General features: G+C 39.7%; 1 protein-coding gene across 1 annotated transcript; it reads left to right on the top strand.

The window, feature by feature from the left end:
* Window positions 1-5,752: 5,752 nt before the first annotated feature.
* Window positions 5,753-7,211, top strand: LOC307256563 (trace amine-associated receptor 13c; the record flags this gene model as incomplete). The annotated part of the gene is made up of 2 exons (XM_080035590.1): window positions 5,753-6,035; window positions 6,319-7,211. 2 exons carry the CDS (start codon window positions 5,753-5,755, stop codon window positions 7,209-7,211), a joined length of 1,176 nt encoding a protein of 391 aa, XP_079891716.1.
* Between the last annotated feature and the right edge of the window lie 20,463 nt (window positions 7,212-27,674).

The raw sequence follows: 27,674 nt of genomic DNA, 5'->3' as shown, positions 1-27,674 counted from the left end.
TGATATCCATGTTTGGACCATACATAGTATATCAAATGTATGTAGCAGCCGGGCTTACCCCAGTTATTAACTGCATCCAATCGTCCTGGCCTATGCACGTCGCCATCTTGTCAGAGTTTGACTCCACCTCATTTCCTCTTGCCGAAAAAGGGCATTGATGTGACGTCGGGGGGAGGGAGATACGCCCATCTAGCTGACGTATACCTCCGATGGGAAGTGAGGGCTAACGGGCAGCTAGCTGTCACTCAAGAGACTGCGCCCTAATTATTCATATATATTTTAACCTCCAATAGAATAAAACTAGCCAGCTAGAAAACATGTCACCCCCCTCAGTGTTGTCATGGAGATATGAACTAAACATACAGATTAGAATGGTTTTTTGAACCAGGCCTTAAATAGGTTTAATAATTCTGTGAAAACGGCATATTTAACATGGGAGTCAAAGAGAAATTGCTCTGTTCTGTACCCTGCCCTTAGTGGCCACCCGGTGCTACTGCAATTTTTGTCACTTCCGCATTGGATGCTGGTAGAACTCGCTGTGGTTGGGGCTTGGTTTGGACGGAGAGCAGAGTGACAGGAAGTGCAAAGACAAATGTAATGCCATGGAATTAGAAGTGTTATTGGAAGAGGAAAACACACAGCTACAGCCAATTAATATTAATATTAATCAAAGAAATGCAATATTGGAGAGTATCTGTGAGAAAATAAATGGTGTTGGTAAAAAACAAGGACTCTAGAAATTAAGAGAATATGGCAGGACATAAGAAGGAGAGCAAAAGAAAAAATGTCTTGTAAAAAAGCCTCTGCAATGTTTGGCTTCATTCTGTGCGTCCCGAGTGCGCATCTGCCCACCCTGCGTGACTAAACATTAAGGATTTAGCTTTTCAAACATATGATGAAATCACAGCCACTGTAATTATTTTCAGGCTTTGTAAATCACAGTGTGTGTGCTAAATAAACCTTTTTGCATCTACGCCTCCCATGTTTTGTGCACTAGGGAAAAATCACCTGATTTTTCATTTTCATTAAGGCAAACATACTAATGGACCCGTTTGCAGACGTTTTTACACGTGCAAACGTGTTAGTAGATCAAATCCTTGGTTTGGTTTTGTTCTGGTGTGAACATTCCTGTTACCATTTGTTAGTCTTGTGACTTGCTGTTCTCCAGCCCAGTGAACAGCATGATTGAAGGCCCTGTGTATTTAGTTGTCAGCCGATGTCGACATTTGGTCCTGAATTTAGAGTTTCTGAATGGGCATAGACAGTCCAGGTGCATTTTTTGTGTTAGGGCACAAGAACAGTATGTAACATGCAGGTAAAATAAAATAAATATAATCATTCTACCATTCACATGTTTGTTGCACCAAAGACTGCTTATTCTAATAACGTTTTAGTCTAAAACATCTATCTTCAAGTCACACCGTCCACACAGTATCAGATTATTTTCTTGATTTGATATACATAATATTAAACAACATTAGAGTAAAACAAATAAAAAATGTATTTCTTGAAAGATCAATGTAATTCAAATTTAGTAAAACTGAATAGCAGCGAGGGGTTTGCTACAGTAGGATATAATAAGAAGGTAATATTCTTCATTGTGGTCTTTTAAAATATATTAGTTAGCACTACAATTGTTTTTATCTATTGTTGTGCAGATAATATCTGTTTATATTTTAGTCAAAAGGAACACTCTTTTTAAAGTTGTCGCTCCAAATGAATGACTTTCTTGAGAGGACACAGGTTTCTAAAGAACTATCGAGCAAGAATAGGTGGTACTTTGGGTTTTCAGCAATTTAAATGAATGAATATTAATTCCGTATATGACTGCAGACATGGGCCGCGTTTCCCAGATTTGATCGTTCTTTGGGACCAAAGAAGGCTCGAAAGAAGGGTTCGCCTAAGAAGGAGCGCTAAGATACGGGTGTTTCCCAGATGCCGTCTTAAGTCCCTTCTTTGGAGAGCCGTAAGATGAAGCGAGAGAAGCATCGCAAGACGCTCTTAGTGGGAGCTTTCCACCGCGGTGGTGCTGAAACTGAATAGATCTATGCCAGGCGAATCGATCACCCACCTCTTCATCAGCGCATAAGTCACACACAGCGCCCCGTGGTCTCCCCCACACAGGTGGAATTAGGCTACGCATGTAGTGTGGGGGTGTGTGGGTGCGGGTGTGTGTGTGGCAACAAGTGTATCCAAGTAGTAATCAAGCCCATTAGCGCATATATACCCCGTGGATATAGGCACACACATGTGAGAATGGAAGAAAGCGGCAGCAAAAGAAACAAGCTGGCACCGTCGTTTACCGCTGAGGAGATGGGCGTCACTGTGAAGAACCGTGTTAGGCAGGCCATAGCCGAAAATATATCCCCCTCCAGCCCATGTGGCCTGCGTGACTGGCGTGCTGTGAGGAAGAAGTGGCAGGAGTTCCAGAACCAAACAAAAAGGAAGAGTGCGAAGGTTTCACTAATCAATCTCCCTTCGTTGCAGGTGATGCAGACGCCCAGTAAAGACAGCGCGGAGTCACCCCTCCCCCATATGGTTTCAATAAACTATTTTGGTTTCTTTTCAACCATGTATTGTGTGGATAATTTTGCATTGAAATGAGGGTGTCAAACCTAGCAACAAAAAGTCCCAGGCAATTTGTAATGTATCTAAGCGTAGGTTAATGACGTGTGCGTATTGTGCGCCCTTTCAACACAGCATGTTTTTACGCTAATTTCCCACTTGTTACATGGTCACCTCAGAAACGTGGACACTATACTCCCACATACTGTATGCAACAATACTTCCTTAAAGAGATCCTATTATACTACTTTTCTGGTCTTCATTTCTTGTTAAAAACTGCTATAGAGCAACCTGACACAAATCACATCACAAAAAACTATGTAGATTTTCGGGACACTCTTCCTCTTACCCTAGCGAGCACAGCAGTCTCTCTCTACACACTGCTTTGAGCTTCTCCGCCCCTCCCCCCCTGCTGCAAACCCCACTCCGTTGTGATTGGTTACCTTCCTTCCAGCAGCGGGACATTTTCAGGAAGGTGGGGGCATGCAGCCAGAGCTTGCCTGAGCGGCAGCATTACCATACATGGAAACATGACAGAAACGACCCGAGCGTGACAGAAACTATCCGGAAATTTGAACGAGTAGCCTACATTACCCTACCTGGCTGTGACGGGACCGTGGCTGGCGTAGATATAGGCATAAACACCGGTGTTTCGCTGTACTCGTTGTGAAAGTTCCCCGGACTTAGCCGTTATGTTTGGGTTCATTATATGGAGGTGGTGGCCGCACACAACCGGGTGAGTTAACTAATGCTATCCGACCGGTGCTAACTTGGTTTATCGGCTAAAGCACAGCCGCACATATTCACTGAATTAACCAGGAAGCCCATTCTCCTGGCTTACTTTCCCCACGTCTTCTAACCCAACCCCGAGCGGCTTCAAATCACCAGCCAGCCGCAAATACATTTCCTCCCCGGTGTTTCTCAGCCTCTGTGTTGTCCTCCCACAGTGCTGATGTCCGTGACGTCGGGTCATTCTCCAAGGCTGATTGGCTAACGCGGCTAAACGTCATGCGTTGGAGCAGAAAAATTAAAATGTTTTGAACTTGCACGCTGGTGCGATGGTGCGGTGACACTTTGGTAACGCGGCTACCGCGCCCAACGCACCGCTTTACTGCGGCTAACGCATCATCACGCCTAAACCAATGGTTCCCTATGCAAAAATAGGATTTTTTAACGCCGCCACCGCACCCAACGCGTTTGGTGTGTTCACAGAGCGCTCCAAAGAAGCACTTAGCTCCAAAGAGGCTCTTAACGAATCTGGGAAACGCGGCCCTTACCTGTTTAACTGTAATCGATCGAAATTTACTTTTATAGAGTAAGGGTGCTCATGTGATTTTATTAGTTGTAATGTCGCGTTCGCGTTTCAATGATTCCATAAATAATTATAAGGTGTTTTGATAGTTAAAGGTGTTGTTTTGTCTTGGGGGAATTTAAATTGGCAAACTGAGAAGCTGGAATGAGGGATGGAGGGTGTCAACAATATGTGGAGTTCCATCCAGGCCCGGTTCTAGACAGTTAGATTTGGGTGGGCCTGTAGAAATTTTAGGTGGGCACACTGGGCAGAGAGACCGAAGATGCAAATTTTTAGCCCTTGTAAGATCTCTGCGTCTGCTTTTTGGCACATTTACTGTGAATTGTGTAGAACACAATATGCAAATAAACTTGGAGAGTTGCTGTGTGGGAGATTTGATTCTTGCATGTTTTTTTTCCCAAATGTTTATGAATAACATATAATATACATTATATACAACATAATGTATCTTTTTTTTAATTGTAGGGAGCCTGAGCTGATTGAAGAGAAAGCTTTGGGACTGGGCAACCTGGATGGTGGTAGTCCAGAGCTATATACTATACACACTACTTTCCACTATTGCCTCTGATGTCCAGCTGGGTGAAAATAGTAGCCAGCCGAGGTCAGGACCCTGCTAGGGGGGTCCGGGGGAGATTTTTTTTTTACCTTTTTCAAGTGAAATGCATGAATCTGGTGCACTTTGAGAGGAAAATTAAGAGGCTAAATCTGAGGAATTTTGTGTGAACAAATAATTTGGAGACACTGGGTCGGATGAATTAGAAGCTATTGAAGAAAGGCACATGGATTTCCCATATAAATATAAATTAGAAATTAAATATTATGCAGGGTCCTCTGGGATGGGCTTGGAGACATATTTTTCTGTAATATAATGAATTAATTTAAATGCAGTGAGAGGAACGAAGCAGAAGAACTCTGTTGTCCAGTTATCTTTTTTTCCACAGACGAGGCTGAAATAGGCTATAGACTTTTACACAGTGCATGGGCAACTGAGGGCAGCCCCATTTTCAAATATTTTTAAATAAACTCAATACACACTGTGCATGCTATGGACTTGAACGTGATCAGTTAACCTCGGATTACCTCCCAGATGAACTGATTCAATTATTAAGATATTAACTATCTACCAAAACATTGTATTCCTTTTATTGTATGATAATTTACATTCACATAATATGATGTTGATATCAAACACACAAACTAAAAAAATAAATAAATAAAAAAAAAATTTGGGGGGCCCCCCTGGCAGTCGGGACCCTAAGCAACCGCTCATTTCGCTTATGCCTCGGGCCGGCGCTGCTGACCAGTGACCACTATAAGCGGGTGGGTAACTTGGAGGCAGGCTGTCCTGCCCACCGAATAATACAATTAGAAGCAATGCATGGTAATGGTATATTCTTTAGTATTAATTAATTGTCTGAATTTGATTTGACTTTTTCTTGTACAGCGAATGAACAGGTCCGTCCGATACTGGGTCTGGACTTCCACCTAAAAAAATAAAAAAAATAAAAAATAATTTAATTTTTAATTTTTTTGATTGGGTGGGCACAGCCCACATTTGGGTGGGCACGGCACACCCTGACCCCTGGCTGCTGCCGGCCCTGGTTCCATCTGGAGTTCCTTCCTACTGATGTTTAACCTGATGGTAGAGCGTTGTTTTGTTAATAAAATAAGTTGTGTCACACTTCTGACTGAAGGTGATTGCCATGCAGATTCATGACTTTATGCTACTTTTTACAATATCATATTTGTATTTAAATTAATGATTTAACTCATTATATATTTTGTACCTTTCATCAGGATAGTTTCCCACTCCAGGACATGGTTCCCTGAGCATCCCTTCCACCTACAAGGGGTAAGATCATTCTATCCCGGGCCATGACTTCTCTGCTTCCCAACGTCAGTGTTCCTGGGAGTACAGCAGTTTTGTTGCCAACTAAGGACGATCCTTTTAACCTGACTGTAGCTGCTCAGGCAGGACTCAATACGGGCCAGTCACTGGCCCCTCTCTGTAGCCTCATTTGCTGTGGATTCTTCAATCGTACCTTGGCAGTGGTGTTCATGGTCACCCTGGCACTTGCCATCGTGGTTGGTAATGTTGTCACACTTACTGTCTTTGTCCAAACGAGGCAGTCACGAACACCACAGGGATACCTGAAAGGTAAATGTAATACAGCAATTTACCACTCAAAATACTTGTTGTTCAAGTCAGAAAGTTATTATAATTAATTTACCTGCTAAGTTTAAACCAATGTGTATATGCTTCTGCACCTCACAATGCTAATAAACATGGAAGGTTCATTCTGTCAGAAATTCCACTCTCCCAAAACCTCTTAAGGTTTAATTCCAAATTTATGAAAACGTTTTGGTGATTAATCTATCAGCAACTAAACACCCTGAATCTGTATACTCTTAACTCTCTTCTTCTTGTTTTTCTCTGACAGTGTCTCTAGCCATAGCAGACATGATGGTCGGTGTCCTCGTCGTCCCTTTCTCTGTCTACACTGAGATCTCTCTGATGGTGACCAGCCTTCCTCCCATTTGGTACCAGGGTAGTTCTACTTCCCCAGCCACCTCTTCTTCTTTCGGGGGTCTTGTGAGCCCTTGGCAGCCCTGCATGCTGATTGGCCCAGTGTTTGCTGGATGCACCTTTGTCTCCATTAGCACCATCTTCCTCATGACATTGGAGCGAAGTGTGGCCATCCTATGGCCACTCCACAAGGATGCCTTGGTTACCCGGAGACGAACTCTGCTGCTCATCCTGCTCTCCTGGGCCGCCAGCTTCATGCTGGCTCTTGCACCGCTCATCTCCAGCAGCAACTTCACTATGGAGTACAACGAGTGCAGTCGCATGTGTAACTACACCCCACTATTGTTTGGAGGCCAGCTGCCACCTGATGCCAACATTTTGCTCTTATTCCCAGCATTTGACTTCACACTGCTTGGTGGCACGTTAGCAGTCAACATTGTGTCTTTCACCAGCATCCGACGGTACTCCAGAAAACGCAAACTGCTCTCAGAGGGAAGTCTGAGTGACGGAGGGGGAGGAGGGGGAGGGTGCTCTCATAGGCCCTCCTTTTCAGACATAAAAGCTGCCAAAACAATTGGCTTACTAACATTCGCCTTCACAGCATCCTTCACTCCCATCGCAGTATTTGTGCTTGGGAACGTGGTGGGATACACCTGGTGTAACTTTTCCTTTGTTGCCTTCTGGATCCTGACAGGAAACAGTTGCTGTAATGTCATTATCTACAGTGTCATGGACCACCGCTTCAGGAAAGGTGTGACCCTGCTATTTAAGCGGGACAACTCTCTCCCGCATGACGAGAAGAACTGAGGGATACAGGTTGTGTTGTGGCTGCTTGACAGGTAGTTTGATTCTAAAGGAAAAGTCTGTCCGACATACAGTACATATTCACTTTCTTGCTGACTTGCAACATTTGTGCAGTTAATATGTCGCTGGAGCAAGGAGCTAGTTAGCTTAGTTCGGCATATAAATAGAAAATAGGGGAGAACAGCTGGCCTGGCTCTGTCCAAAATTAAGGAAACCCGGTTTTCAGTACTTTTAAGCAGTCTTTTTAACATGTTAGATCTTGTGTATTTGTATCAATTTATTTGGTTGTGTTTCAGACTATATCTTGGTCATAAAACCATCACCTGACATTTTTATTTGTATTGAGATGTACAATGCAAACTAGTTAGCCTTTAAGCTAAAGGTTCTCCTAACTTTAAACAAAATTAAGCCTAGCATTTTCCATACTTACCAAAGCTAACGGTTTTCTGTTAAAGTGGTATAAGTCTTCTCATCTAACTGTTGAACTATTCTTTTAATTAAAATGTAAACTCCATGTTAAATCAATAAAAGGACTTTAGTTCATTGTTACTGAGAATTGAAAAAAATTGACACCAAATTGCCAAATTTTGATGTCCATTCACATTTTCTTTGGACAAACAAACCAATATCTATGCATTGTGTGAAAAAAAAAATAATAATTCATGATTGGACCAAATACACCAACTGCAGGTTTTGATGGAAAGGGCCATTTTAGTGCTATAACAATCCTCAACCTGTTCTACTTGCATCTCCTGCATGCTTCCTCTATCATCAAACCTTTTGCACAGAGCTCTAAATCAATAACTAAATCAACCAAACCAACTGTATCTCCAGGAAGTGTGCTGACAACCACAGACACACTGTTAAATGTTTTTTATTTATTTGTATGCAATTGACGAGTTTGTCATCTATTAATCTAAAGGGTTGTTGTCTGTCTCCTTACTGTCTCCTCTTTCGAGTAACATGTATTGAAATGTTTGGGTTAAAGGAACAGTTTAAACCATATACTGTATTTGATTCAGTGGTGTTACATATTTTTAAGCATCTCAAAATCTGCCTCGAGTTTATAAATGCACTTTATCCGTTACTATGTGAGTCATATGCTAATTTATGTCTAAGGAGAAGTGAATAAAAGAATGACCGTTATATTTATCAAATCAGTATAGACAAAATAAATCGGATGCCACACAGAGGTTTTATTTTAAAAGGCATTATGATTATACAGCTCCAAAAAAAATGAAGAGACCAGTCTGGATTTTTCTTAAAGATCTCCTATTATACTACTTTTCTGGTCTTAATTTCTTGTTAAAAACTGCTATAGAGCAACCTGACACGAATCACATCACAAAAACCATGTAGATTTTCGGGACACTCTTTCTCTCACCCTAGCGAGCACAGCAGTCTGCTCTACACACAGCTTTGTGCTTCTCCGCCCATCACCCCCCCCCCCCCTCCTGCAAACCCCACTCCGTTGTGATTGGTTACCTTCCTTCCTTCCGGAACATTTTCAGCAGCGCGCAGGGAGATTTTCAGAGCAGGAAAATCTCCCCGCTCTGAGATTTGGAAACATCCGCTTGTGTGACGAAAAGAATGTCCGGAAATTCTGAACCGTTTTGAACACGTGACTTCTCGACCGGCTGCCCTAGTGTTTAGTGCTCTGCACAGACACCCCAGACGGTCAGCAGGGAATACGTCTTAATGCATGTACGTAATTATTTGATACGCTAGTATGGTTAAACACGACTATACATCATTATAACAACGTTTATAGGTCATAAAAGTCAAAAAGTATAATAGGTCCACTTTAAATCTTTATATCTATAACTTAATGGAAATTAACTTAATGACAATATTCTTATTGTGAATTTGGTAGAAATGTTGTCTGTAGTTTATATTTTAAAACCAAAATGCTCATTCTACTCAAACATATGCCTTTAAATAGTAAAACGTGAGACACTGAACATTTGGAGTGGTCTCTTAATCTTTTCCGGAGCTGTAGAAGACCCTCTTACTCTGCCAGATTATCTTGTCAGTGTGAAATGTATTTGTAACATGAAATGATCTCCTATGTATGTCAGCTATACGTTTTTTGCATTGTTTGGAATTCTGTATATATAACAATGTGAGGTGTTGATAATTTTAAACCCTAAAATAGTGATATATTCACTCTTGATAGAATTGTTGTATTTCATGGAATTTGGCCATAATTGGGGATGGGTATTGAGAACGGGTACTAAATTGTACTGGTTGTTCACTTGGTAGTACCAAAATACCATTATCTGCATTTCTGTAACATTAATTCCTCATGTCAAGCAGCAATTTACCTTGTTATATCTGCCAAAATAACAAAATAGCCACTGAATCTTTTCATGCCATGTATTTATTTATTTTTGCCGTAAATTATGAAGAGTCTTATCAATAAAAGTATCAATACATATTGGTATCAATAAGAAGTATCAGCTGTGGTGTAAAGTTACTAATTACATTTAATACAGTACTGTAGTTTAAAGATGGTTGAGGCTCTTACTGTACTTGAGTATTTTCTTTTCATGCTACGTTCTACGTCTCCACTACAATTCAGTGGGAAATATTCTACTTTTTACTTCACTACATTTATCTGATAACTAAGCTTACCAATTAAGATTTTTTGAAAGTTGTGAAGTTAACCAAATAGTGTATACTTCCGAACAGTATGTAGGCTTACAAGCACGGATGAAACATTAATCATGGTTCCAACTTCTCAAATTAAAAATCTGCTTCTTTTCCTTTAAATCAGTTTATTTTAACGAGCAAACAACCAATATATACTTATAAATAAAGTAAATAAATACTTAAAACCACAATGAAAATAAAAAGTATCTGTAGTTTATTTCCAGCTACAAACCCTGTTTTTACATTAAGTAATAATAATAGTAGAATAGTCACTTTTACTTTAATAGGCCTACTTTAAGTACATTTCCTGATTATATTTACACAAATACTCTTGATACTTAAATACTTTTAAAATCAGATACTTTTGTACTTTTAATCAAGTGGTTTTGTAATAGCTGACTTGTAGCCTAACATGTAGGCTAAGGGAGTCATATTTCTATTAAGGAATCGCTACTCTTACTTAAGTATTGTTTTCAGGGACTCTATACAACACTGAGTATCAATAAAATGCAATACCCATCCGTAGCTCAACAATAGCTTTTGTCTTTTGTTGCCAGTAATTGCTCTAAATATTATCCGGATTTCTTCTGTGACGATAAGACTCTATCAATGACTTTCCTTTACTTAAACACAACATGACATGATAGTAAATGGCAAAAAAAAATAATAAAAAAAAAAACGTCCTGTTTACCTTGAAGTGTCCATTAAAGACAAAGTTAGAGATTCTGGCGATGATCCGGCTAGAGATTTTTGTTCTCTCGGCGAGAGTTGAATGTAAACACAGTATTTATACCACTGTCAGATCTGTCTGGTAAATATAAAGCTGGAGCCAGAAGACAGTTGGTTTAGCTTTGCTTAGCATACAAATTGGAAACACGGAAAAAAGCTAACCTGGCTCTTCACAAATTAGAAAAAAAACAATGTCAAACGATTCCTTTAAAACCCAATGATCGACAATCCACTGCATGCTCATGTTAGCATTTTCTAATATCCGGGGTGCTGTGAAATACTGCAGGTTGACACTATAACAAACATCAGAGAATTTAATGGTCAACCAAGTAAAAAAGAAAAGGGAATTATTAACATGTCTGGTGCGACATTTAATTAATGAATATACACCTTTTGTGTATAAACTTCCAGTTTTGTTTTCTCCATTTTTTATTTTATTTTATAAATCTGTTACATTCATGGAACAGTTTGATTCCAAGGCATCCTAATCATCATTGGTTCTGTGTATGAAAACAAGTGGCTATTACTGTGCTGATATTAAATCACAGTTAAGAGTTGTATCAGTAGTGCATCCCTCACTAGTGGTGGTACAAATCATCAATGTGATTTCACTGGATATGTTAATAAAAAAAGTATCTGGGAACTTTGACTTTAATGGTGTTCATTGGAATTGGAATGCACTTAATGTTCACAGCCTCAAGAGTTACACAAGCTGCTGAAAAAACACTTCAGCATGTTGTCCATTTACTGGAGTATTATTGTCTTGATGCCACTCAGATCAAATATGTCATGTTATGTACTGACAAGAAAGAAGTACATACAGTACCACAGCACCGGACACCTGGATACACAGAATGAATAAAACATGTTTGTTTGTTAGGTTGTGTCGTGTGTGCCCTCATCTCCACACTGAAGGACGTAAAATAGCACAGCTTAAAGCACTGTCTAAATATGCAGAAGAGTGAAAATTGTAATTTGAGGAGTGTGTTTGCAGAGAAGAGAAAATTATTTGAGTTGTACCTTTATTCTTTGAGGCAGGCATCTTGCGATTTTAAAAGACATAAGAGAGCGAGAAGGAAAGGGGTGAGATGCTGACTTGTGATGTCGGCAACGATGAATTAAAAGCGTACTCATCCTACAGTCCCACCATGAAATAAAAAATGTGACACTTGCCTGCGCATGTGACCGAGACCGAGTAGGAGAAACAAGAGATTGTCAGAAAGAGACAATGAAAGAGAGAATAAATCATCTTCCCTTAATGTAACATATTCGGTTATGTGTTATTGCATAATATTCATATGAACAGCTGGATTTGTACTTACAATGCAGACTCATTACAATATCAGAGGATTATATCCTTACATTAACAGTCCTATGATGAATCATGTTCTTTGTGTCTGGTATCACGTCATTGGAGGCATCTGGTTGACAGCTTTGTTCACTTTCCAAAGGATTTTATACTTGGCCACTGTGATGGTAGACTAACTCACATAACATGGAAATTTGCTGAAGGGAGGTTGCAACTTTCCATTATAAATGTTGTTGCAAACTGACCCCATGTGGGTCAGGGGATTTTAGTTTGAGCATCAACGATTCCTGTTGTACTTATTGTAGTTTATTTGGATATTTGTATTTGTCTAACAACTTGAAGAGCCATAAAGAATGTTTAAAGCTGCATTAGTTGCACCAAGCAGCCATGAAAAGGATATTTTATCATCTACTGATGTGTTTTTCAGTTGCTTCACTTCCTTGATGGAATCCCCTGGTGCTTGCCTCCCCATATGAAAATAAATAACATTTTGCTAGAAATCAGTCATCCTTTTTTACTTTCTTTGTTTGCACATCATATGTTTGTTGGCCCATTACTGACACCCAATGTAGATAAGTGGAAACACGGGAAACCAATGGCTTTAACATTCTATGCAGTAGCCTAATGAAGGGATTAAGTAGCCTGGTCCAACCAGACCATTGTACTTCATTTCATTTGTACAGAAGGGAAAATTAAATTTGGCCGGAAGTAGGCGGGCGGGCGGAGCCAGGCTAGGGATTAAGGGTCATCAATCATAACCTGAAAACCAGGCTGCTGTCACGGTCAGATCCCATTACAGCGCCATACTGATGATTCTAACACAAAAAATTGCCACAATAACTTAGTTTGCAAGTTTTTAAATGTTGATTTTCAAGACCTCAGAGAATAAAGCAGTTTTTAAACAAGACTTAAAATATAGATATAGATAGAGGGATTAAAAGTCAAATCATCCAAGAAGCCGCACCAAAGATAAGAATGATTTGAGTTTTATGTTTCCATGGATGATAAATAGAAAATAGGGGAGAACAGCTGGCCTGGCTCTGTCCAAAATTAAGGAAACCCGGTTTTCAGTACTTTTAAGCAGTCTTTTTAACATGTTAGATCTTGTGTATTTGTATCAATTTATTTGGTTGTGTTTCAGACTATTTCTTGGTCATAAAACCATTACACATGGGACTCCAGCCCGGTTAACCACTCACACCGCCACTTCAGATGCATTAGAGGGCCACTTTTCATATTGTATACTATGTACACACTGCCACAGCCCCGTTGTGTGGAGGAAACTGTGACGTAACAATGTACGTAAAACTGCAGGTCAGAAAATGTATTGTGTAACAGCATGTGACCGAAAAGATGTGTGGGAATCTGATCAAATGTGTTTGTTTTTTTTAGACAAGGAGTGATTTGATGGGTATAATACACATTCAAGCCTTTATAAGTCAGCTAAAGACAGAGAGTAAAGACTTATTTGCAAGTAAACAAATAACAGGGAAGGAAGTTATTTGTTAGTCAGAATAATTTAAATGTGGTCAAATGTCTGGGGATAGTGTGCTAGAGTCATTTTGCTCAGCCGTAGCCCAGCTGCTTTGAGGGAGCAGATATACAGGACTCCAAACAATAATAACCTAATTTCATATAGCAAATAAATTTAAAAAAAAACAATAGTTTACAAAGTGTTTTGACAGAGGAAACAGAAGCAAATACTAATCAAAAACACAAATATATCAAATCATTACACATTATCCATACAAATACATAATTGTGAAAAAAAGGGAAGATTAGCTATAAAGTGCAAAAAAAAAATAGATTAAAAAGTGCTAGGGTAAATGTAACTCCTCACAGGTCGCTTGTGTAGCTTCATTAAAAATAGAGGTGGAGGAGGTGAATGAATCTAAACCCTTAAATAAAACTCTAGGGTTTGAACGGTTTTCTAAAATCAGGTAAGAAATGTACACATTTTGATGCTGAAATTTGAAAACCTGAATGCCAGTCCTTTTCCAATTTATTTCATATCTTCAACAATCTCTCTTAAGTTTGTAGGTAAAATCGTTGAGCCAGGGCTGTGGATTGGGATTTGTTTTTTTAAGTTTTAAAAGCAGTGCATAAATGAAGGCCTCTGCTGTGTAATTTTCAGGGTAACAGCAGGTCAGCCTTGTTTTCTGTAGCAGGCCGGCTCTGTATCGCCACAACACAACCACCCAGACACACATGCAGGATAATGCCACCAGCAAGATACATTGTAGACAATAGGTCAGCGCACTGTGGAGCCTCAGCAAGGTTATGTTTTGTTATGTCCTACTTTTATTTTATGTCCCACTTCCTTTTCATCCTCTCTCGTTTCATTGTCCTAATGAATTTTTAATTGCCTCCCATAAGCTCTTAAGGCAAGAGATGTGTGTCAGAACCAATAAAGCACAGAGACCACCTGTGGCTTATGCCTGTTTTTGGCTCCACAGAGGGAAAGGGCAAAGGCAGAGATGGCTAAGAGGGGTGACAGGGGAGGGTGGGGTTTGGGAACAATAGCTGCCTTTCCTCAACAGGGGAAACAACAAGCCACGTCCACTCCAGGTTCACAGGAGTCAGATGCTGGAAAGATCATCTCTTCACCTTTATCCCATCCCTGTACAAGTGGAAGAAAGCCGGTCGACTAGAAAACTATTTATTTTGGACAAGAGACTTTGTTTCACAAATATAAATATGAAATATATCTTTATATAAATGAAAAAAATATCTCTTTTGTTTCTAGTTAGTTTCCCCCCTCATCACGAAGCTAAGCTAAGCTAACCTGCTGTCGCTTCATGTTTAGCCAGTTCTCTCCGAAAAACTACTCCTTTAAGTAAGCCAGTTATTTGGAAATTCCCTTTACTAGACTAAACTTTAGGCCTGAGGCATTTCATTTTCTTTCTTCTGTTATTCAGTGTACAATTTATTTGAAATATTTCACATACAGTGCAGTACAAAAATCAAAATAGGCCTATTTCTATATTGCATTTGCTTTATATATAACTTACATTTTTCATTAAACATGATAATCAGTAAATCAGTTTTTCATTTGTGTGAAAAGTTAAATTCTTGAAGAATGTACATGAATTTCCTTACATCTTATATCTGTTTGGTATGTCCCTCTTTTGCTTTGATGACAGTATGCAACTGAGCTGGTTTCGACAGCAACTTTTGGGGAAACCCTGATGCTCCCCATTGCATGATTTGACAAAGATCCAAATAGCTTCTAATGATGTCACAGATCTTTTGGCTTTCTCAGTCTTCAAGTTGTTCAAATGTCCAATGGGATTAAAGGTCTGGTGACAGTGGCTGAAAGTCCATGACAGTCAAGACTGGATCCACCGGACCAACTACTGTAGATCGCCAAACTTTCTGATGGTTTTCAGGTTTACTATTGAGTACATTGAGAAAAAATTAGCAATGAATATTGGAGAAAACAATTAATACATTCAGAAAGCAATGAATCAGAGGCACAGAAACAGCAGTTTTCAGGAACAAGAAAATACAAACTAACAAAGGTTTGTTCACTATGGACCAATTCTGTTACATATTTACCATGTGCTGATTTAGTGCAGTAACCCTTTGATCATTCTGTAAAAATGCCAATATTGAATTATTGCAACACTCATCTCAACCACTGTGAGTGTTTTTCCATTGTGAAGACCTATCTTTGTGCAGTAATGTGACTTTCTATAATGAGGCTATAGTTCAGCTATTCTATCAACCATTGGGTGGATAATCAGTCTTTGGCGTGAATTGATTGCCAACCACTCGGTCCTGCACCTAGCAGATGTGTCCGCTAGATTATTCACACATAGTCTAAGCATGCTCCCAGTGATTCCACCTGCCCAGCAGACCAAGCCTTAGTCAAGAATAGGGACTGCCTGTCTGGTGTCAGGGAGAGAGGCTGCTCTGTGCTATTTATTTCAGGGGTTTTGCTGTGTTTGAAGAAGGTGGAATATTTAGACATAAGCTATTACTATTTCTATAATCAGTTCATCAAGCAAGAGGAGAAATACAAACTGTCCCATCTATCAAAACAAATACTAAATTGATTCATTTTCACATTTCTGAGTTAATATATACATATATATATATATATATATATATATATATATATATATATATATATATATATATATATATTATATATTTATTTTTGTATTTTATTTCTTAACATTACGAATACATTCTTAGAAGTGTCTTTCGTTCTGTTGGTCTTCCTTCCTTCCTTCCTTCCTTATCATCTTGTCTTTGCATTATACAAATACAGATTTGCTCTACAACACTTTTAGCTCTTTACATAATATACTCTTATTTGCTTATACTACTTAACAGTGGCATAAACAATATATTAAATCCTTGTATAATGCTTATAGAATTTCCTTCTTTACTCAGACATGTTTTCAGTGCTCGAAAACCAAAATAAACTAATCCAAGTGTATTTTGTATGAAAAATAAAGCCTCTACCAAGCTGTATATCAATATTGTTGTATCTTCACCTGTATACAGACCTTCCCGTCAGTGGTAATCAGTTTGGGCAGCGTAGTGTGTAGTTTATGGCGCGTTCTTCCTCCATCACAGCTGCGACTTCTTGTAGCCAGAGGCTTCACCAGCTTACATCACAGCCGTCTGTAGAAGGACACTAGGCTGTATAATTGAGTCACACTGCAGTGCAAACATAGAGCACTCAAGATGGCTCAGGTCTCAAAATGTGTCAAGGGTTTAAGGTCATTGTTGTGTGTGTGCTTTCATTATTATTTATTTTTTCAGTAAAAAGTCAGATGTTATGACAGAAGATTGGTGTTATCTTCTTTTAGGCGTGTTTGTAAATTGGCATGTGGGAAACATTTCCTTTTCTCTATATTGTGTGTCCCCAAGACATTTAGACTGATGCAAGTTCAATGTCCAAAGAAAAACATAAACAAGGTCAAAAAATAAATATTTTATATAAAAAAATGGCTTCAGTGCTTCTAACATGGCTTCACTGTGGCCGCACCAAGAGGACTAGATTCCACTGGGACCACAGTGCACTCAGATCTTATTTGCATGAAGGGCAATGATGTATGAAAGACAAAGAAGGTGTGGTGATGCTGGTGCCCACTATGGATTTACACTATCACAGATGTGGGTTGGTCAGTGAGGACAGGATCGACAAATCACATGGCAGCATGCGGTCAAATGGTCTCCTCTAATAATGTCAGAGCCGCCGACACAAACACTCGACAGTATGTGAAATCTTACAGGGTTGTGGTGTTTAAAATTGTGGATTTTATTTGTTGCGTTTGAATGACTTATTTCTATTTGACTACATATACAGATACAATATACCTACTGTATAAGTATACAATATATCTTTCTTTTTTGCCACACCGGGCCGCGGCAAGCAAAGGAAGAGCGAGAAAGTTAAATGACTTAAAGGTGATGTAAGCGGTTTGTTTATGTTAATATAAGTGTTAAATCGCTCTTTATTCATACAGTGATCACTTACATAATGTGCGAGTTTCATAAAGCCGATCTCTCAGTCAACTGCTCTGCATGTAATCGGCAAATAGACTTATTGTTTAATTTTTTATCCAATCACAAGAGAGAACGCTACAAACCGACACCCGTCTCACTCATGGTCTCACTGCCGGTGCACGCCAGAGCAACAGACGAGTGAATGTTTATGCGCCTACAATGGCGGAGCAGGTAAAAATCCTTCCCAATGTCTGTTTTGATGGTTTTTATCATGTTTTATCACACTTATGGATCTGAGATGATGCTAGATAACTCGCTGCTTGAAGACCGCAGTGCATTAATGTGGTGACGTAGGGACGAGCGAGGGGACTGCTAACTGCAGTAACTGACAGGAAGTTAGCTAAAAGATCCATTCCGCTTACAGCATCTTTAAGAAAATAGGAACTGATGCCACTAGTTTCACTGGAGTTTAGTAGAATTGAGTAGAAAAGTAAGAAACATGCAGAAACAATCATTTTGAAAAGCATTCTCAGGGATGTATAGATATTATATGAACAGACCCCAGTGTATGTGTATACCAAAAACAGTCAACAAGGCCCAAACCTGTAAAAGTGCAGGATTATTGACAGTTAATGGAATCATGAACTAATTGACAGACACAATACAATAAAACAGATACAAAAATGGCTCGTTTGCTTTGAATTTTAATAAAGAAATGTCGACATAATTATGATTTCAGATGAGAACAGGCAGGTTATTGAAAAAAACACTTTGATGTGTTGGTGAATTGACTATACAATTTAATTTTCATTATTAAGAGTTACCTTTACATACACAGTAAAATATTAAAAATAAAAGCTTGAAAAGTAGTTTGAGAAAGTTAAGTTACTTTATTAGTCAATACATTTGTCTTTTCGCATATCCCCTCTCAAGTAACCACACTTCGGAGAGAGCAGGGTCAGACGCAGTACAGCGGCCCCTTGGTTAAGTGTCTTACTCAGACATAATGGTAGAGATGGTGGGCACCGTAGACGTAATACCAGCCTCTGCAAGTTTTACAACTAACTGTCCGGTGCCGGGGGATCGAACCAGCGACCTCATGTTTACTGGTCGGCCACCTTTCCTCTAGGCCATCCTACCACCCGTAGTGCATGCATCAGTTGAGAGCCTGCCTTTATTCAAGCTAGTATATGATTAGCGAAGGTGTAGCTCATAAGCTATTTTAAGATAAATGTTGATGGTATGAGTGATGGATGAGATTGGGGTTCAAATATGATTTGGAGGCTGAACAAATGGTTCCACATTCATCCTATGCTGGGCCATGATAAAGCACTGCAGAAGTGCTGTCAGCTGTTGCATCTGTGTGTGCCTTTCCCAGAGTAATTGATTGATGTTAACCTTGGTAACTAGTGCCAAAAATTAGATTGAACAAAGCAACAATCTCTCATATCAATACAAGCTGTTTATTCTTACAACACATTCATGTTTTTTAAGGTTTCTAAGTTGTGTCCCCAGTTTTTGTCAACACCGTCAGACACTGCATTCAAATGTTATAAAAGCAGGCAATGTAAGGGACAGCTGTCACTGTGAAGGACTTCTTGTCACATTGTACCTCTGCATAGTTCATCAGACAGGCTCTGATAAGTGTTGTAGTTTTAGAGTATTTACATTCAAAATATTAATGTCATATGTAATCTAAAGTAAGTCCTAAAAAAGAAAAAAGAAATAAAACCTATGTTGTAGTTAATGCATAACTATGTAGTAGTTACTAAAATTGTGTGTACCTTATTGTAAAAGGTTACCACAGTCTTATACGTGTGTAATTCTATGGCTGTTGTTCACACGATGCAGTTCTATGTAACACTTAAAAAGTGTCACAATTTCCTCAGGTTTTCTTGTGTATGTTTAAATTACAAGCAAACATGCAGTCTGATAAGGCACTAAGAAGTTACACATAAAGAAGCCCTGATGATTTATTCAGATTTTTCACAGAAGAAGCACCTTTGGCAAATCTGATTTTGACACAAAGAGGATATATCTGTATCCCTTCAGTACGTTAAAAGATTTGGTTTGGCTGAGTGAAACAGGGAATCTTCTGTGAACGGCTGTTTTTTCAGGTCATTTCACTGGGTTTCAATCAGTTTTAAGTCGGAGCTTTGGCATTGGCTTCTGAAGGGCTTTCATGCTTTTGCTCTGAAGTTATTCCAGTGTTGATTTCTTCTCTGTGTTTGCAGTCACGGTCTTGTTAGAAGTGGGTATCGATCTTAAGTCTTTGGCTGTCTAATGTATGTTTCCTCTTGATTTCCATAAGCCTCCTCCCATAGGATGATTGATGATGTTAAATGTGTGAAACACTTTCTTCAGCTTTCAGCAGATTTCCCAACCCTTTTGCCTCTTGCTCTATGTGAATGCCTTTGAACAAATTCCAGACTGTAATGAGCACTTTTGTCAGGGATGTCTTCATTCTTTCAACACATAAAGGTTTTAGTGATCTCCTGTTTTATTCATGTCTAAATGATTATGTCTGCTGATGTCTCAATAGTGAAATTGCTGCATACATTTTCCTTGATCTACACCTACTGTTTGTTGAGGGTTTATGTTGACAAACGCTGACAAATAATGAGAAAGCCAGTGAATCTAAATCTTATTTACGAGCACATTTTCTTTTCTGTTTCTTTGTTTATCTCTGTCTGAAGTCAACCAAGGACCAATTCCCTCCTTTTCACAACTCCAAAGCCTTAATTTAATTTATTTTTAATTGGATTTTCCAACAATTAGCACGAACAAATTATATTCTCAACAATATTACAAAATGAAATCCCCTGCCCCGACCCCACATTCCCGAACCTTCTGAACCAGAAATAAGTGAAATAATGGGAATAACATTAATACCAATAATAATTAAAGACACATGATGAATCTTAATAACCAAATATAAACTTCAGATCACTCTTATCATTCATTTAAGATAATTCAAGATGTCCTAAAAGGCATCTCAACTAGGGTTCATTTTAGCCAATTAAGCTTTGTTAAGACGTACACGGTTAACTATCATTAATGGTATCTGCCCAAATCTACTACATGAAGAGGAAGTGAATTTGTTCTATTAAGAAAAAACTGTCTCCAACATATCGTCAGAGAGAAGTGTGCCAAGGTCATGTTCCCATATAGGGTTAAAACCTTCATTACTGAATACATGCATAAGGTGAGACATACAGCTCTGGAAAAATCATTGCACGGCACAGATTTGTGCTGCTTCCTAGCTATGATCAGGACATTCTGTTTGAGGTTTATTAAAAAGTTTTCACAAAAAAGGAATTTTCCTTAGTATATTTGTGCATGCAAGAAACATAGAGAGGATGAGAAGTGAAAATAGTATTGCAAAGTGAAGAATAGAAATATAAAATATTATTTTAACCATACATCTGAGAGGCCATTAGTTTTAAAGTGTTGCTTGTTTGGATGCCAGTCTTAGCCTCTTCTTCCCCCGTGACACAAGCTAGTATGCACTGGGCCTCGGGAAAATGAGAAGGAAGCGCCTGGGAGCTCACAGCTGCTCCTCAAAGTACTGCTGCCTTTGCTGGTTATGTCTGATGAATGCCGTCTATTCTGGGGTGAGCAGGGGGTGTTGTGATAAGCTGGAAAGGCCTCTGCATGTGTCAGCATGGAAAACCCCAAGAAACAACAACAAAAGCAGCAGCATCCATCAATGGGAGACAAAAGATAGTACAATGCCCACAGCTTAGAAGAACAGAGGGTAGTGTAAGCAGGGGCGGCCTTAACGATCTGGGGGCCCCATTCAAGACCTAGTGTGGGGCCCCCCACTTTTTTTGTATTTTCTTGAAAAAAAAAATCTTAATTTTTTTAATACATATTTCTTGTGCATGCTTGTGCATGCTTCCCGCAAAAAGAAAACAGATTGAAGAGTTTTATGAGATGATGGGCCACTGGGTGCAGACTCTTAAAGGGCCCCCCACTCCTACCTATCCAGTCAGGTACACTGACTTTTCAGCACATATACAATTAATGGTAAAAACATATTAATGAAGTCAGTTTTTCTCACAGGATTTAGGGATAGTGTGGGAGGGACCCTGGTCCTTGTTGGGGGGTCCGGGGGCATCCCCCCCGGAAGAAAATGTGTGCCTTTTGAATTAAAATGCATCAAACTGGTGCACTTTGAGGGGAAAATTTAGAGGCTATATCAAATCCTGAGATGCAGCAGGAACATTATTTTTCAGATTTTTCTTAATCAGGCAGCACTCTTTACTCTGCAACTGTAAAAACAGTACAGTAGATTGGTCTGCAGACTCATGTTCTATGATGGAGAGACTCATTTCAACAGATACAGGGTGGATAGCTGCTTTTTATGAACAGCATAGAATGTACACATAGAAATCGTATTCCTGTATGTGTGTGGGGGCACACATACAGCTACATAGCTAAGGCCGCTACTGAGTGTAAGTGAGTGGAAGAAGACATGAAGGGCTTTCTCCACTGCTGCAGGGAACATAACAAAGTCAAGTTTGTGTCTTCAAGGCTGAACATCTCTTACATTAGAGCTCCACTGCATTAGCTGCTGCTACAGATGATTGGAGGGATCAGTTGACCCTGTTCAAGCAGAAGCAGTTTCTCTCCAGGGCTGTAGAAAATGAAGTCATTGTCCAAAATGTGGTTTATTTGTATTTTAGTTGTTCCATTCCCCTCTACAAATGTCATTCTCCACATATACAAACAAAACTAAGATTGGTGAACTGACTAGAAACAGTACATTCAGATTAAAAACATGTACATTATAAAAAACCTGCAGCTCAACGGTATTCCCGATTTATCATTACAGTATTTAACCAAGAAGAACATTAACAAAAAGATTGTTTACTTCCACAGTACACACTTGCCTGAATAACACAAGCTCAGTATGTATCTTCACTATCCATTTGTGAGCACTGTCTGCTCTCATCCATTCATACAGCCGGGGAATTCTTATGAATGCAATGCGAGTAGGCAAAACATGAATGTTATCGTTACAAAACGATTTCTTTCATTACTGCTTCAAGGTCTTTTGGTGCAGGGGAAAGAGGAGTGGCTCAAACAGCCAACTAAGCAAAGTGCAACATTTAGTATTTCCTTTGTTGTCAAGGTCTTCATTTTGACAAACATAATTTAAAATTGGATTAAAACATATCAAAGGTGCTCTCACACTCACACAATAACTTGGGGATTGTGAAACAGGATTTATCCTTATCTGACAAATAGACTTTTAGAACTGCTAACATGCAAGTGAAAATGTTGGTCTGAAGTTGGTCCCCATAGTAAGTATGGTTCATCCTTTGGGGTCCACAACCGACCACAGCAGATCTAGGTCCTAGCTTGTCAAAGGTGTTGCAATTTTTCTTACCTTACTACCAGGGCCGCTGCTAAGCTTTTGGGTGTCCTCAGCTGAAATTGTCAGTGATGCCCCCCCCCCCCAAAAAAAACACCAAGAAGCTCGCGTCCGTAGGGTGTGAGCGAAAAAATTTTGCCCTTGCAAGATCTCTGCGACTGCTTTTTGGCACATTTGCTGTAGTGATGAGTTTTTGCGAACAGCATTTACTAACAGAAAGAACAGCTTAACTTGTGAAAAAAGAAAAAAGTTGCCTCGTATCCTACTAACTGCCTTTGCAAAGGAATTGAGTGATAGGATCATAGACAGATTATGAGATAATGGGCCCCTGGGCACACACTCTTAAAGGGCCCCCCACTTGTCCCTATCCAGTCAGGTACACTGAATTTTCTACACGGATACATACAATTAATGGCAAAAACATATTAAGGAAGTCAGTGTTTCCCACAGGATTTTGGGGTATTGTTGGAGGGACCCTGTACCTTGTTGGGTGGTCCGGGGGCATGCCCCCCCAGAATTTTTTTTACCTTTTTAAAGTAAAATGCATCAATCTGGTGCACTTTGAGAGGACATTTTAGAGGCTAGAGAGATATCAAATCCTGAGATGCAGAAGGAACATTATTTTTCAGATTTTTCTTAAACAGCACTCTTTACTCTGCAACTGTAAAAACAGTAGATTGGTCTGCAGACCCATGTTATATGATGTAGGGGCCCATTTCAACAGATAAAGGGTGGATATGAACAATTTAGAATTCACACATATAAAGCTTATTTGTGTATGTGTGAGGGGGGTTTCAACCCCCTTAGACAGAGCTACTAATGCTGTTGTTTTTAACTTGCTTTTGTATTTCTCCCCTACTAGTTGAGGGGCCCATGATGATTTCTATCTTGTTACATTTTAATGAGTACTTATATTTAGGCTATTCCTTTTTGGACCCTGTTATTGACATCAGTGACTGAGCTCTTTGACTATGGAACATGAAAAGCTACTATCAGTATCTCTGGCTGAGGGCCCCCCTGAGCCCTTGGGACCCTGGGCCTGTGCCCGGTGTGCCCGTGCAGTAATCCACCCCTGGATAGGTTACACAATTAAGAAAAAACAACGATGGGCCTGTTCATAACTAATTTATATATTTTTTGTAATGTAATGATTATAATGAACTTTTTTAAAAAAAACTATTTTAGGGGGCCCCCGGACCATCTCTTTTTCCTTTTTAATAAAAAAAAAAAAAAAAAAAAAATTATAATTATAAAAAAAACTTGGTGCCCTACGCAGTCTGCGTACTCTGCGTATAGGGAGCGGCGGCCCTGCTTACTACACAGATTTCCTGGAATTCTTAAAAAAGGACCATCATTTTCTTTTTAATACACAACAAGAATCAGTGTTGCTTTTCTGCAATGTTAGCTTGAAAAAATATAACCGACTTCCGGAAGTTCAGAGCATGGAGTAGGCACGATCGCTCGATAGCTCCCACAAGATATTTCAGACCTAACTGATTAAACCCTATTCTCGTCGATTTTTTTTGTGCTTGTGTTGCCGGTAACACTGATACTGTTTTGGAGAAATGCCCAGAAGCAAGAAAAACGCAAGAAGAGATTCGGCAGAGTCAAATATGTCATCGGACAGCGTGGTTAGCATGGACGTTGGTGCTAGCTCAGTGGCTTCCATTGCGGGTCTGCTTGAACAGCATAGAGCAGCGATAGCCGCCGAGTTTAAATCATCTTTCGCCAGCATGGACGCTAAGCTGGACAGCATCCAGGCCGTGGTCTCAAGCCAGGGGAAACGTATAACCGATCTCGAGGCGAATGCAAAAACTGTTTGCGGACGCCTGGAGCAACTTGAGGCTACGTGCTCCTCACTGCAAGAAGATAACACGCTGTTGAAATCTAAACTATCGGATTTGGAAGGGAGAAGCAGGAGACAGAATGTACGTATCGTGGGCTTACCAGAATCACTTGAGGGTGCGCGCCCCACCGCCTTTTTCTCCGGGCTCCTCGTCGAGGTGTTTGGTGATCAAGTTCTCCCTTCCCCCCCAGAGCTGGACAGAGCTCACCGCACTCTGGCACCCAAACCGGGCCCGCATGAGAGGCCGCGATCAGTCGTTATCCGTTTTCACCGATACCAGACTAAAGACCTGGGGCCGGTTTCCCGATAACGTCATCTCTTAGCGCGCTACGAAGACTCCTACGTTATGACTTACCAAAGTTGTTTACCTCTGTAGTCGTGGTTCCCGAACGGTCTCTTAGGAGTCTTCTTAAGAAACAGTCCCTACGTGGCTCGTACGCGGCGCTGTCCAGTGCTGAAATCGATGGCTCAGAGTTCGATTTTCCATTTCCTGCTTATTTCATGCGAAGCGGCATGACAAGTCTTTGCGAATAAAAGATTACTAGAAATCCTTCTAATTGTTCCTTTTTTTTTGTATTTCGAATTTGTTGGTTGAGCACGGTATGTTTGTTTAGTGTGTTGTCATTTTGACAGTTTGCTGGATTGTTCATAGTGTTACTAGCTGTTATGGGGTGAATTGTACAAGACTTATGTGGGAAGCTAGCATAGGCTAGAAAGTTAAGGCTTAGAATGTTTGTTGTGAGACTAGTAAGGGTCTTTCGGGGTTTGCTGTTGAGAGCAATATATGGGGTGGGTTCTGGGTGGGATGGGGTGGTGTCAACTGGGGGTTCAGCTGTTGGGTTAGCACCTGCTGTGTTTTCAGTTATCTGTGTTTTCCTTTTTTTTGTGTTTTTTTTTGTGTGTTTTTTTTTTCCTCTGTATTTTGCTACTCTTTTTGTTATTGGAGCAACTCTTTTTACTCTCACTATAACTGAGCTAGATGAAGGGAAATCTTAATTTAATTAGTTGGAATGTCAAGGGGCTTAATCACCAAGTGAAAAGGGGTAAGGTCTTAAACCACCTAAAACGACTCAGGGCTGGAATAGTTTTCCTTCAAGAAACCCACTTGCATGACTCTGACCATGGGCGACTAAGTAAATGCTGGCGTGGACAATTTTTTCATTCTAATTTCAGGGCTAAGGCCAGGGGCACAGCTATCCTTATTGATAGTAATATTCCTTTTGAGTCCTCAAACATTATATCAGACAAAAATGGACGTTTTATTATTGTTTCAGGCAAACTTTACAATAAGTCAGTCATCTTGGCCAACGTCTACGCGCCTAATGTCGACGATGTAGAATTCTTTAAGAGATTTTTTTCTCAACTCCTCGATCTCAATTCCCATTCTCTTATTCTTGGTGGGGATTTTAATTGTTATCTAGATCCAGTCTTAGATCGATCTTCCCCCAAACCTGCCACTCTTAGCAGATCTGCAGGTTATATCAAATCATTTCTTGCTGATTATAGCCTCTCTGATCCATACAGGTTTTTATACCCCACAGGAAGAGAATATTCATTCTTTTCACATGTCCACCACACTTACACCCGAATTGATTACTTTTTTGTTGATAATTCATTGATGTCAGACCTTAAGTCATGCAGTTATGAAAGTATGGTGATCTCTGATCACGCTCCTCTGCTCCTTCAACTGGCTTTCCCTGACGTTGAGTATACAAGAAGGCAGTGGAGACTGGATCCATTGTTGCTCACAGATGAGAGTTTTCTTTCACACATCTCTACACATATTAAAACTTTTTTGAGTATAAATAAAACACCAGATGTGTCCAATGCAACAATTTGGGAAGCCCTGAAAGCCTATTTGAGAGGTGAAATTATATCATTTGCAGCATACAAAAATAAGTGTACAAAAAAGAAACAAACTGAAATTGCTGATCAGATTCTGAACATAGACAGACAGTATGCTAATTCACCTTCATCTGAACTTTACAAAGAACGTTTAAAACTTCAGACAGAATTCAACCTTCTTTCCTCTCGTCAGGTTGCTGACCAGTTGCTTAGGAGCAGAAGTACTTTTTACGAGCATGGTGACAAGATTGGCAAACTCCTGGCCAATCAACTGCGCGGATTTAGAGCAAAGCAACTCATCCCTGGAATACGGACAGACAGTGGGTGTACAACATCAGATCAGAAATCGATAAACGAAAAGTTCAAAACATTCTACTCAAATTTGTATAGTTCTGATTGTACAGTAGACGCAGCGGTGATGGAAACCTTTTTCAGTAACCTAAACATGCCTTCCCTTTCTCAAGACCTGAGACATAGCCTTGAGGCACCTATTACTCAGAGGGAAATTATTGCAGCAATAACATCTATGCAATCAGGCAAATCTCCTGGTCCAGACGGACTTCCATCTGACTTTTTTAAGAAATTTTCAGCCGAATTATCGCCTTTTTCATGTTCAGTATTCTCAGACTCATTTGACTCAGGTAAACTCCCGCCTTCGTTCTACCAGGCCTGTATTTCCCTGTTGTTAAAAAAGGATAAAGATCCTCTAGATTGTGCATCATACCGACCAATTTCACTATTGAATACGGATGTGAAGATACTTGCTAAAATTCTCGCCCACAGATTGGAGGATGTTCTCCCCTCTATCATATCCCCCGACCAAACTGGGTTTATAAAGGGACGCCAATCATTTTATAATATCCGCCGGCTAATGAACATTTTATATTCCCCCAGAAATATTGAATCAGAATGCCTCGCTTCTATGGATGCTGAAAAAGCATTTGATAGAGTAGAATGGAATTATTTGTTTTTCACCCTTGAGAAATTCGGTTTGGGTCCTGTTTTCACTTCTTGGGTTAAATTATTATATGCATGCCCTTCTGCCTCAGTATTAACAAACAGCCGTTACTCAAGTAGTTTTGATCTGCACCGTGGGACCCGGCAGGGTTGTCCTTTGAGCCCACTCCTTTTTGCTATTGCAATCGAACCACTTGCGATTGCCATCAGAGGTAACAAACAGATTCAGGGGATATGGAGAGGAGGAATTGAACATAAGGTATCATTATACGCCGATGACTTACT

This window comes from Ammodytes marinus (genome assembly GCF_949987685.1).
Source record: "Ammodytes marinus genome assembly, chromosome: 1".
Taxonomy (NCBI): domain Eukaryota; kingdom Metazoa; phylum Chordata; class Actinopteri; order Uranoscopiformes; family Ammodytidae; genus Ammodytes; species Ammodytes marinus.
The sequence above is the reverse complement of the archived record's forward strand: the minus strand, read 5'-3'. Positions and strand labels throughout refer to the sequence as shown.